General features: G+C 64.3%; 1 protein-coding gene across 1 annotated transcript in view; it reads left to right on the forward strand.

Moving 5' to 3' along the window:
• The first annotated feature begins 529 nt into the window (after positions 1-529).
• The window catches only part of PRKCZ (protein kinase C zeta), a 47,668-nt gene continuing 35,842 nt past the window's right edge, over positions 530-12,355 (forward strand). The window contains exons 1-4 of the mRNA XM_040987784.1: positions 530-726; positions 2,613-2,734; positions 3,198-3,287; positions 3,500-3,550. Of these exons, the coding sequence (XP_040843718.1) occupies positions 656-726; positions 2,613-2,734; positions 3,198-3,287; positions 3,500-3,550 (334 nt within the window). The 5' untranslated portion in view covers positions 530-655. The remainder of the gene's footprint in view (positions 727-2,612; positions 2,735-3,197; positions 3,288-3,499; positions 3,551-12,355) is intronic.

Consider the following 12,355-nt stretch of genomic DNA (forward strand, 5'->3'; position numbering starts at 1 on the left):
CCCCGCGCCCCCCCGCCGCCCCCCGCCGGCTGCCCGCGCCCCCCGCCGGCTCCCCGCCGCCCCCGCCCCCCCGCCCCCCGGCTCCCCGGCCCCCCCGCGCCCCCCGCCGGCTGCCCGCGCCCCCCGCCGGCTGCCCGCGCCCCCCGCCGGCTGCCCGCGCCCCCCGCCGGCTGCCCGCGCCCCCCGCCGGCTGCCCGCGCCCCCCGCCGGCTGCCCGCGCCCCCCGCCGGCCCGGGGCGCAGGGCAGGGCCCGGGCGCGCGCCCATTGGCCTCAGGTGCGGCCGCGCCCGCGCGCAGGTAAACACCTCCGCACCCGCCATTGGGCCGCGCCGCGGGGTCCCCTGGGGATTGGCCCAGGTGGAGGCCCCGCCTGGCCCTCATTGGCCGCAGGTGCCACGGCCCCCGCCCTGGGACCGCCCGCCCCGCCGATTGGCCGCCGGCTGGCCCGGGTCGGCCATATTCGGGACGGGCCGAGCCCCGCGCGCCCCCCGTCCCCGCGCGTCCCCGCAGGCCGCGCCCCCCGCCCGCGCCGAGCTCCGTGGAGTCGGCCCCGCCGGCCCGCGGTCCCACGCCGCGCGCTGCGGCCCCGCGGGAGGCCCGCGCCATGGCCCGAGGGCCCGGGGCAGGACGCTGACGGCGGCCGGCGGGGCGCGCCATGCCCAGCAGGGCCGGCCCCAAGATGGACGGGAGCGGCGGCCGCGTCCGGCTGAAGGCGCACTACAGCGGGTGAGCCGTCGGGGGCCGTCGGGGCCGCGTGGACGCTGCGGCGGGCGGGCGCGAACCCGGGACCGCCGCCTCGGGAACCCCCCCCGGGCGGGGCGGCCCGGCTTGTTGACGTCTCCACGGGAAGGCGGCGGCCGGGGAACCGCACGCCCAGCCCCCGCGCGGAGAATGAAGTTTTCGTCCCGTGGGGAAGCGAGGTCGCGAGCTTGTAGCGTTTTTGCCAGTGCCCGAAGTTGGCGTGGGACTTGGTGGGGACGCCAGGCGCGGCCGGGACCCGCAGTGCCCGCCCCGCCCCGCCGCGCACCGGGGCGGGCAGCGGGAGCCGCTGTGGTCATCGGCTGGGCGCGTCCGCCCGGCCGCAGAGCGCTGGACGCTTGGCCGATGCCCCGGGCGGGAGAACGGGGTGTGGCCAGGTGCAGCGCTGCCTGGCACTGCGGGTAGACCCTGGCCCGCAGCCTGGACCCCCCTGCTGCCCGAAGGGTCTTTCTTGGAGGGGCAGGTGGAGCCCCTGGTACGGGCACAGGCGGCCCCGGGGGCACCTTCAGGGCCCTGCCCCACCTTGATTGCGCCCTCTGATCCGGAGGAGAGGGGTCAGCGTCTGGCCTCAGGGTGTACTTTGCGGGATCTGGGGCCCCGCCCTGCCCGGTGTGTGGTGTGTGTGCCGGAGAAGGGAAGCAGGATTTCTGGGGCAGCTCCGGGTGAGCCTGGCCAGCGCTGAGTGTGTCCGGCAGGGTCACAGCCTGCCGATCTGGCCTGCCTGCCCCGAGCCCCAGCAAGCAGCAGCCCTGGCAGGCTGGGCCCCTGGGAGAGTGGGGCGCTGACCAGGCTCTGAGCTGAGCTGTTGGCCACTGGCCACGCCCTCCCTCCCCGGCCCCTGGGGCGGCTCTGGTTACCCGTTCCGTTGAGGAGGGGAGTGGGGGGGCTGTTGGGGGTTCAACCCGTGCACTCGGGTTCCAGGCCCCTCTCTTCCTCCTTGCCGTCAGCCTGCTGCCGTCTGGGGCCCTGCCCTGTCCCAGCACCTGCCATGGCTAAATACTGAGCATTGGCCATTCTTGAAAAGGGGGCCACCCTTCCTCTTTGCCCCCAAGGCCCGACGACACAGGTCACCCAGGAATTGAGAAGGTGCTGGGTGGGAGGTTGGTCTGGTGCTGCTGCTCGCTGCCCCCATTTTGTTCTGGAAGGTTTGGCTTGAGGTGCTGCACCTGGGACACGGGGCACAGGTGGCACTGACTGGCAGCCCTAATGGTCCTGAGCACGTGGGCGCGGGAGCCCCACGATGAGCCACTGACGGCGAGCACGGGGATGGGGCGGCTGTGGCACCTGCAGCCAGCTCCGGGGGTGTCGTCTGGGCAGCCCCCGTTTCTGTGGGTGACAGGTGAGTGTGGGCATGGGGCTGGCCTGGCTCCCCCAACCCCAGCAGCCGCCCCATCCTGGAGCAGGTACAGCTGTCTGGCCCCCCCCCGGGAAGAAGAACCCTTTCGTCTTTCCGTTTTTGAGCCTTGCAGTTGGCACAGCCCGTGCCTGCAGTGTAAGCATCCCACGTGGGAGCCAGCCTGAATCCCGGCTGCTCCACCTCACGTCCAGCTCCCTGCATGTGGCCTGGGAAAGCAATCGAGGACAGCCCAGGTCCTTGGGCCCCTGTACCCGTGTGGGAGACCTGGAAGAAGCTCCTGGCTTCGGGATGGCCGAGCCCTGGCCACTGTGGCCCCCCTGGAGAATAAACCAGTGGATAGAAGACCCGTTCTTTCTCTTTGCAAATAAATCCGTGAATGAATGTGGGAACGCCATGGCCAGGCCTGTCTGGTGTGGGGCGCGTGTGGGTCAGTCGACGCGTGGCTCCTTGGCCGTCACACGGGCTGCCGCGGTGACTGTATGTGCTCCTTGCCCAGGGATATCTTCATTACCAGCGTGGACGCGGCCACCACCTTCGAGGAGCTGTGTGAGGAAGTGAGGGACATGTGCGGCCTGCACCAGCAGCACCCGCTCACCCTTAAGTGGGTGGACAGCGAAGGTGCGTCGGGCTCCCGCTGGGGCCAGCTACGGGGGCCTCCCGCTGGGGCCAGCCACAGGGGTCCTCCTGCTGGGGCCAGCCACAGGGGTCCTCCCGCTGGGGCCAGCTACAGGGGTCCCTGGGCCCCAGCCTTTCCCTCGCTCCTGCGTGTTCCCTCTGCCAGAAACTGGGCCCTCTTCACGGGCTACCTGGCAGCTAAAGCCGCAGCGAGGCGGGCGGAGCCTTGTGCTGGCCGCGTCCGGCTCTGTCGGTGTCCAGCCATGTGGATCCGCCCTGCGTCCTGCTCGTCCTGCCCGGCCCAGGGGTCAGGGCTGGGCACTGGCCAGGGCTCACAGGGGATGTGGGCTGGGGCTGTCCCGGGAGCAGTTGGGGGTGGCTGAGCCCCAGCAGCCGTACTCGGCCCACCTGCTGCCACGCCCAGGCCTCCCCTCCAGTGCCCCTCAGTGACGTCTCTCCGGCACAGGTGACCCGTGCACCGTGTCCTCGCAGATGGAGCTGGGGGAGGCTTTCCGCCTGGCCTCTCAGCGCAGGGACGACGGCCTCATCCTTCACGGTGAGTGATGGCCAGCGCACGCGCACGGGGAGGTGTGCCTGTCCTTCTCACGGTGCTCAGACCCGCAGCCCCACGCAGGTCCCGTAGCTCTGGGGTCCCTCCGGTTGCCTTTGCCACAGATTCGGGGGTGTCTTGGTCTCACCCACTGGGTTGGGCTTGCGTTTGGGGGCGATGGACAGGCACTGACCCCTCTCTGCCCTCTCCCCCTGCAGTGTTCCCCAGCATACCGGAGCAGCCAGGCATGCCGTGTCCCGGAGAAGACAGTGAGTCCCCGCTGGCCACGTGTCCACTGGGCAGTGGCTGTGGCCATGGGCTTTGGGTGTGGCGGCGCCCTGGGCAGCGCATGCTCACTGCGCACGGAGTAGCCGCCTGCTCACTGGGCAGCAGCAGCGGGGCGTGCTCTGTCAGGCCCCAGCCTTGTAGCCACCAGGGCTGAGTGGGACCAAGGCCAGGGCAGTGACTGTGGAGGGGGCAGCTGCTGGTCCCCAGGGTGGGGGGCTGCAGGGGCACGGGGAGCACGTGGCTCACTCGGCCCTGGGCGTGCCCCTCCGTGTCCGGGAGATGGTGTAACCTTGTGAGTCCTGGCAGGAGGCAGTGACCGGGCAGATACCACGTGGCGGTCACACAGGTGGGAGGTCACACACAGGTCATACACACGGGGCAGCGATGGGCAAGCACGTGGCATTCGTGGTGCTGGGGTAAAAGAGGCCGAGGTGGGTTGGGTGAGGGCATGCAGGGCTGGCCGGTGCTCAGGCTGTGCACATGCTGAGCCTCAGGGCCAGTGAGGAGAGGGCTGCAGGCCGCCAGAGGCCAGGCTGTGTCTGTCTGGCTCATGTGGAATTGGGGGCCAGCGAAGGGGCTCCCCAGGTGTGGGCCAGCTGAGGGTTGTGGTGCAAAGAAGGCTGGGGTGGTGCTGGGGACCCCACAAGTAGCAGCAACAGCCTGTGTCGGACGCTCTGCAGGGTCTTCCGCCACATGGGGCTGACTCTGGCCGTGACCTTGCCTGGGAGCCTCACCTGTGCTGGAGCCTTCCCTGGGGACTGTCCTCCAGGAGTGACTCAAAGCGAGGGTTCCAGCTGCTGAGGTCCTGCCCCCAGCTGGCTGGGGTGACTGGTGACTGGGTGATGGGGAATTGGGGTGACGGGGGATTGGGGTGACTGGTGGCTGAGGTGGCTGAGGTGGCTGGGGTGACAGGGAATTGTGACTGGTGGCTGAGGTGACTGGGGGATTGGGGTGTCTGGTGGCTGAGGTGGCTGGGTGATGGGGGATTGGGGTGACTGGTGGCTGAGGTGACTGGGTGATGGGGGATTGGGGTGACTGGTGGCTGAGGTGACTGGGTGATGGGGGATTGGGGTGACTGGTGGCTGAGGTGGCTGGGTGATGGGGGATTGGGGTGACTGGTGGCTGAGGTGGCTGGGTTACGGGGCATTGGGGTGACTGGTGGCTGAGGTGGCTGAGATGACAGGGCATTGGGGTATCTGGTGGCTGAGGTGACTGGGTGATGGGATTGGGGTGTCTGGTGGCTGAGGTGCTGGGGTGACGGGGGACTGGGGTGACTGGCTGAGGTGACTTGGGTCAGGAGACTCTCTCTTCTGCCCCATGTGGTCCTTGTCACGAGGCCAGGGAACCCACAGTCGCCCCAACCCTGTCTCAGCCCTTTCTGTCTGTCCCTGGGCGGAGGCCACCCCAGCCAGGCAGAAATGGGGTGTGGGGTTGGGGGATGGCACACAGCCCTGCCGAGTGGGCCCTCGAGATGCCTTCTCGGGACTTGGGGCACTGCCGACTGCTTGGCCTCCCGCTGGGTGGGGCAGGGCCTGAGGGCAGGGAGGGCAAGCGGACACTGGCGTCCGTCCAGCCGCCCCGCAGGATCACGGGAGAGTGAGAAGCGACACACGCCTTGCCTGGGCTGCAGGCCTCAGTGGTTCCTGTGTGCTTGGCAAAGTGCACTCAGGTCTGGCCACCTGTGGCCACCCTGGTGTCGCAGCTGCCTGTCCTTAGCCACGGTGCCCGAGGCCGGCCTCGGTGTAGACATTTGGCACCCTTGAGTTGGCAAGGGCCCCAGTGGAGGACTGTGGGGTCAACAGTGAGGACATGGGCACCTCCAGCTGAAAGGCCGTGTTCACTCTCGCCGAGTACCTTCTGGCACATTCCACACATACTTGTACTTGCCGAGGGCACTGGAGGCGCCCGCTCTCCACCGCTTCTCTGGTGTCTGGTCCACATGTGTGGTCCTGCTGTCGTTTCTGGCTGTCGCCAACAGCTGCCCGTCTCGCTGCACCCTCCGTCCATTCCCCTTGGCCTCTGGAGTCACTGCCCCAACCCATCCGTCGGGAGGACCCCGACTGGCCCCCGTGCCGTAGCAGGTGTCAGGACTTCCTGTGTGTGTCCCACGACGCATGCGGCCGTGGACACTGCTCTGAGAACGGCCTCCCCTCGCCCGTGTGCTCCCCTGGCTTTGACCAGAGCTGGAGGTGGGCCTGCCAGAGCACGCGCTAACTGCTAGGGTTTGTGTGAGCCACCTCCACTTCCGTCACAACGACTTCCTGTTCCTGCCGGCCCTCGTAGTCTCCCGCTCCCCGGAAGTCTGTCCCGACACACAGTGGTCTCTCCTGGTTTTCACTGGCATTTCCTGAGGTCAGTGAGCCTGGTCACCTGTTTTGCACAATTCACAGACATTGGTTTTTCTCCCCAGAAAGTTAAAAATATTTTTCCAAAATTTTATTTGCAAGGCAGGGGCCAGTGCTGTGGTGTAGCACGCTAATCCTTCCCCCGCAGTGCTGCCTTCCCATTGGGGTACCGCTTCTGCCCTGACTGCCTCGCCTCCTGCTCGCCGCTGGTGGCCTGGGAAGTGTTAGGATCAACACCCGCGTGGGAGACCCGGAGGAGGCGCCTGGCTCCTGGCTGCGCATCGGCTCAGCTCTGGCCGTTGTAGCCATTGGGGAGTGATCCAGTTCTCCCTGTCAGTCCGTAAATTTGCTTTTCAATAAGAATAAATAGGTCTCTTAACAATTTTTTTAATTTGGAAAGGCATATTTACAGAGAGAAGGAGACAGAGATCTTCCGTCTGCTGATTCACTTTCCAAATGGCTGCACTGGCTGGAGCTGAGCTGATCCAAAGCCAGGGGCTTCTTCCAGGTCTCCCAGGCAGGTGTAGGGACCCACGCACTTGGGGCAGCCTCCACTGCTTCCCAAGCATTAAGCAGGGAGCTGGATGGGAAGTGGAGCAGTCGGGACTTGAACTGGCACCCGTATGGGGTAGAGGATTAGCCAATTTAGCCGTCACTTCAGCCCCCCAAATAAATAAATCTTAAAAAAAAATTTTATTTTGAGGCAGAGCACGTGTGCATCTGCTGATTCATTCTCGGATGCCTGCAGCTGCTCCGGGAGCCTCTGGCCAGGTCTCCTGTGCACGGCAGGGGCCAGGTACCTGAGCTGGCCTGCTGCCTCCGAGAGAGCCGAGCCAGATGTGGGAGTGGGGCCCGGCTGCGACCAGGGGGGCTCCAGGGCCATGTCCTGAGTCCCACTTGGCTGTGGAGTCAGGGTCAGCCTTGTGCCTCTGGGCTCTGAGCAGGACACTGGCCTGTGGTCCTGCTCTGCTCCTGGCGGGACTCTGCCGCCTGGGCTTTCCTGTCTGCAGGAAGTGTCACTGGGACTGTTATCCGTGGGTCACCGTGACAGGACCGTGGGGATGCGTGGGTCACCGTGACGGGGCTGGGGGGATCCGTGGGTCACCGTGACGGGGCTGGGGGGATCCGTGGGTCACCGTGATGGGGCTGGGGGGGATCTGTGGGTCACCGTGATAGGACCATGGGGATGCATGGGTCACCGTGATGGGGCTGGGGGGGATCCGTGGGTCACCGTGACGGGGCTGGGGGGGATTCATGGGTCACCATGACGGGCCCGGGGGGGATCCGTGGGTCACCGTAACAGGGCCGGGGGGGGAGGATCCGTGGGTCACCATGACAGGACCGCAGGGATCCATGGGTCACCGTGACGGGCCCGGGGGGGGATCTGTGGGTCACCATGACAGGACCGCAGGGATCCGTGGGTCACCGTGACGGGCCCGGGGGGATCTGTGGGTCACCGTGACAGGCCCGGGGGGGGGGGGATCCATGGGTCACCGTGGCAGCCAGGCACCCTGCACCCCTGCCCTCTGCTCCTGAGCTGTCCTGGCATCCCGCAAGTGGGTCCTCGTGGCCCCCATGTGCACCATCAGCATGGTTCCGTGTGTGAGGAGTTACTGCTGTGCTCCTCAGGGCTGCGGGGCTGGCCATGGGGCAGCGCTGAGCTCTCCACCTGCTGGCCGAGCTCATCTCGCAGCCGCCTGGCTGGCACTGGCCTCCTCCTCAGGGCTGCGGGGCTGGCCGTGGGGCAGCGCTGAGCCCTCCACCTGCTGGCCGAGCTCATCTCGCAGCCGCCTGGCTGGCACGGGCCTGCTCCAGGCCTCTGCCCACGGCCTTCTGAGTCTGGACTTGGTCCCTTTTTCCCCGACTCTCGAGTTCCAGGTTGTAGGGCTCCTTGCAGGTCCTGTGGAAGGCGGAGAGCGGGATGTCTCTGTCCCCCAGTCCAGCTCTCGCAGGGTAGGTGGCTGGCAGTGGCTGTCACTGCTCTGTGACGCTGGCCCCGGCCCCGGGCTCCCGCTGCCCCGAGCGTCCTGCGTCGCCTGCTCTGCCCCGTTCTCCGCCTGGGGTTGGTTCCTTGATCTCCTCACTTCTCCTCTGCCCTATTGGTTGTGCTGTTTAATCTTTCTAAATTTGTGAATTTTACAATTTCCCCATTATTGATTCATTTATCTTTTTTTTTTAATTTATTACGTTGCATTATGTGATACAGCTTTTTAGGTACTGGAATCTCCCCCTCCCCCCCAGTCCTCCCCCATGGTGGATTCCTCCACCTCTGCATGTCCATAGTTCAAGTTCAGTTGTATCTCTCTCTTTTTTTTTTTTTTTAAAGATTTATTTGTTTTATTGGAAAGGCGGATATACAGAGAGGAGAGACAGAGAGGAAGATCTTCCGTCCGATGAGTCACTCCCTAAGTGAGCACAGTGGCCAGTGCTGTGCCGATCCGAAGCCAGGCGCCAGGAATTTCTTTCTGGGTCTCCCACGTGGTACAGGGTCCCGAGGCTTTGGGCCGTCCTCGACTGCTTTCCCAGGCCACAGGCAGGGAGCTGGATGGGAAGTGGAGCAGCCGGGATTAGAACCGGTGCCCATATGGGACCCCGGGCGTGCGAGGCGAGGACCTTCATCATTATGCTATCGTGCCGCCCTAGCTCTTATTTTTATAAAGTGTTTTTATTTTTTTTTTAATAGAAAGCAGCCCGTCTTTTTTTTTTTTTAAAGATTTATTTATTTATATTGGAAAGGCAGATATACAAACAGGAGGAGAGACAGAGAAGAAGATTTTTCATCTGCTGATTCATTCCCCAAATGAGCGCAATGGCTGGTGCTGCGCCAATCCGAAGCCAGGAGCCAGGAACTTCTTTCCGGCTTTCCCACATGAGTGCAGGGTCCCAAGGCTTTGGGCTGTCCTTGACTGCTTTACCAGGCCTCAGCAGGGAGCTGGATGGGAAGTGGGGCTGCCAGGGTGCAAACCAGCGACCATATGAGATCCTGGCGCGTGCAAGACAAGGACTTTAACCACTATGCTATCATGCCAGGCCCTTATTTTTATTTGAAAAGCAGAGCTACAGAGAGAAGGAGACAGAGAAGTGAGGTCTTCCATGCACTGGTTCACTTCCCAGATTACCACAGTGGCCAGAGCTGGGTCTCCTGCGCGGATGCAAGGGCCAAGTGCTGAGCTGTCCTCTGCTGCTTTCCCAGCCATAAACAGGGAGCTGGATGGGGAGTGGAGTAACCAGGACTCAAACCGAACCCATATGGAATGCCTGCACCACAGGCGGAAGCTTAGCTTGGTATGGCACAGAACTGACCCTGGCAGAGAGACGGACAGATTCACCTGCTGGTCGCTCCCCAGAACTCGCTCTGCTGGGTCCATCCAGGTCTCCTATGGGGGCGGCCAGGGCCCAGGCACCTGAGCCCTTAGCTGCTGGCTCCCAGAGGAATGCATGAGCAGGGGGCTAGGCAAGGGAGTAGCCAGGACTTGAACCAAGTGCTCCAGCACAGAACACCTGACCCTGGCTACACCGCTGTCCCAGATGCCTGCCCCAGGCCACGCGTCTCACAACGCTGAGTCCTGGCCACAGCGAGGGGAGTGGCCTCAGCGCAGAGGTCCTCCCTGCCTTGGGCTCTGACTTCATGCCGGGTCAGCACCTGTGGTGCGCGTCAGCTGAGAGCTGTGGGGCAGGGGACATGGCCAGGGTAGAGCCTGGTTGGCATTCTGCCTGGGCGCTGGTTGGCATCCTGCCTGGGCTGGGTGTCTGCAGCACCTTTGTGGAGGGAGAGCTGTGGGCGAGCAGGTGACCCCGTGAGGAATGCAGGCTCCCTGTGTGGGGCAGGACGGGCTGGCCATGCTGGTCACGTGGCCTTGGGGGCTGAGGTTGAGCCTGGCCGCCTGGGGTGCAGCAGGTGGACTGGGGCTCTTGCTGAGCGAGGCTGCCCCCTGCAGGCTGTGCCCCATCTGTCGGGTGCCTACAGGCCAGGGGCTGTGCTCCCAGTCGGCTTGGTGTTGTGGATGCGAGGCCCCCCAGCCCTGCCTCTCCAGCCCCTAGGGTCACTGCATGGCCTAATGTCCCTGGCCTCCCTGGCTCGGACACCTCTCCTCCATCCCTCCTGTCCTCATGGGTCCTCCCAGTGTCCTGAAAAGTTACCAGGATGATGGACTCAGGGTGCTTCTGAGTCATTAGGCCCCACCCCATCCATCTCAAGACCCTCAGTGGGTCCGGAGCTCTGGGGGGCGCACTGTCCAGGGCTGACTGTGTCCTGGGCTCGTGTGATCTGTGATTCCAGCCACCTGCAGCCAGTCCTGCTCTGCTGTCTACCTCCTGGGGCTGTGAAGCTGGAGGGACAGAGGGTGGGAGGGAGTTCCTGGACCCTGGGCTGCTGGGTGATGCCACCTGCCCCGTCTCCTTGTGGGGTGTGGGGCTGCTCCTCCTGGAGCTGTTGTGCTGGGCTGATGGTGACGGGGTCTCCACTGTTGTCACAGCCTTACCCCCACATACCTGCTGCCCTACATCTTCTGGTCCTGAAGGTGGGGGCTACTGCGTGGCACCTGGGACACTGAGTCTGAGGTCCAGGTGGCGCTGCTGGCACAGGCTCCGTGGCGGCCATGACCCTGCTATGCTGGGTGCACAGGGGAGGGCTGTGCCAGCGTGCTGCTCCACTGGGAGGAGAGGACCCCCATGGCATGGCATGCAGCCCCCAGGGCGGGGGTGGGGGTATGAACTCATGGCTGGCCCAGGAGCAGGGTGGCTAGCTGATGGAGAGCTTGTCGCAGTGATTTGTGGCCGTCAGTGGCTTCTTGATGATTCATTGTTGAGTTGCTTGGTTGTTGTGGGTAGATGGTCGGTGAGTTATTAGTGGGTGGTTGTGGGTGGTAACAGGATTGGTTGGTTACCGGTGGTGGTTGGTTTGAATTTGGGGTTGTTGGTGGCTTGTTGTGGGTTCCTGGGGTGGTTACGGGGTGACTGTGGGTTGATGTGGGTTCCTGGTGGTGGCTGTGGGTTGCTGTTGGTTCCTAGGGTGGTTACGGGGTAGCTGTGGGTTGATGTGGGTTGCAGTAGGTCCTGGGGTGGTTACGGGGTGATGTGGGTCCTGGGGTGGTTACGGGGTGGCTGTCGATCCTGGGGTGGTTACGGGTGGCTGTGGGTTGATGTGGGTTCCTGGGGTGGTTACGGGGTGGCTGTGGGTTGATGTAGGATCCTGGGGTGGTTATGGGTGGCTGTGGGTTCCTGGGTGGTTACGGGGTGGCTGGGGGTTCCTGGGGTGGTTACGGGTGGCTGTGGGTTGATGTGGGTTCCTGGGGTGGTTACGGGGTGGCTGTGGGTTGCTCTGGGTTCCTGGGGTGGTTACGGGGTGGCTGTGGGTTGCTCTGGGTTCCTGGGGTGGTTATGGGGTGGCTGTGGGTTGATGTGGGATCCTGGGGTGGTTATGGGTGGCTGTGGGTTCCTGGGGTGGTTACGGGGTGGCTGTGGGTTGCTGTGGGTTCCTGGGGTGGTTACGGGGTGGCTGTGGGTTGCTCTGGGTTCCTGGGGTGGTTATGGGTGGCTGTGGGTGGCTGTGGGTTCCTGGGGTGGTTACGGAGTGGCTGTGGGTTGCTGTGGGTTCCTGGGGTGGTTACGGGGTGGCTGTGGATTGCTCTGGGTTCCTGGGGTGGTTATGGGTGGCTGTGGGTGGCTGTGGGCTCCTGGGGTGGTTACGGGGTGGCTGTGGGTGGCTGTGGGTTCCTGGGATGGTTATGGGTGGCTGTGGGTTGATGTAGGATCCTGGGGTGGTTATGGGTGGCTGTGGGTTCCTGGGGTGGTTATGGGTGGCTGTGGGTTGATGTGGGATCCTGGGGTGGTTAAGGGGTGGCTGTGGATCCTGGGGTGGTTACGGGGTGGCTGTGGGTTGATGTGGGTTCCTGGGGTGGTTACGGGGTGGCTGTGGGTGGCTGTGGGTTCCTGGGGTGGTTACGGGGTGGCTGTGGGTGGCTGTGGGTTCCTGGGGTGGTTACGGGGTGGCTGTGGGTGGCTGTGGGTTCCTGGGGTGGTTACGGGGTGGCTGTGGGTTGGTGGCTTATTGCAGTGGGCACCTCGGCGGTTGGTTTGGTTGGTTTTTGGTGGAGAGCTGAATGTCCGCAGTTTCCTCTGGGCGTGGCTGGGCAGGCTGCCCTGGGTCACCTGGCAGGACCAACACGAGGCGTTACCCAACATGGGTATGTTACCCACTGTTTTAGCAAAAACCCAATCTCATTCAGGTTTGTCTTCAGCTATTTACAGTAAACTGGAAAAGCTGGTTTCGCACCTAAAGTAGGCAGTTAGCAGTCGTCACTCGGCCTGGGTTTGCAGAGGCTGCGTGAGGCGGAATGCTTCGGAGCCCACAGGAAAGAAAACGGCTGAGGATGGGGCCTCAGGGTGGCTGGTGAGTGTGTCAGCTTCTCGCTGGACACATTGGGGTTCTCATTTGAAGCC

This window comes from Ochotona curzoniae, unplaced genomic scaffold (assembly GCF_017591425.1).
Source record: "Ochotona curzoniae isolate NIBS_2020 unplaced genomic scaffold, NIBS_Ocur_1.0 contig_4792, whole genome shotgun sequence".
Lineage (NCBI taxonomy): Eukaryota > Metazoa > Chordata > Mammalia > Lagomorpha > Ochotonidae > Ochotona > Ochotona curzoniae.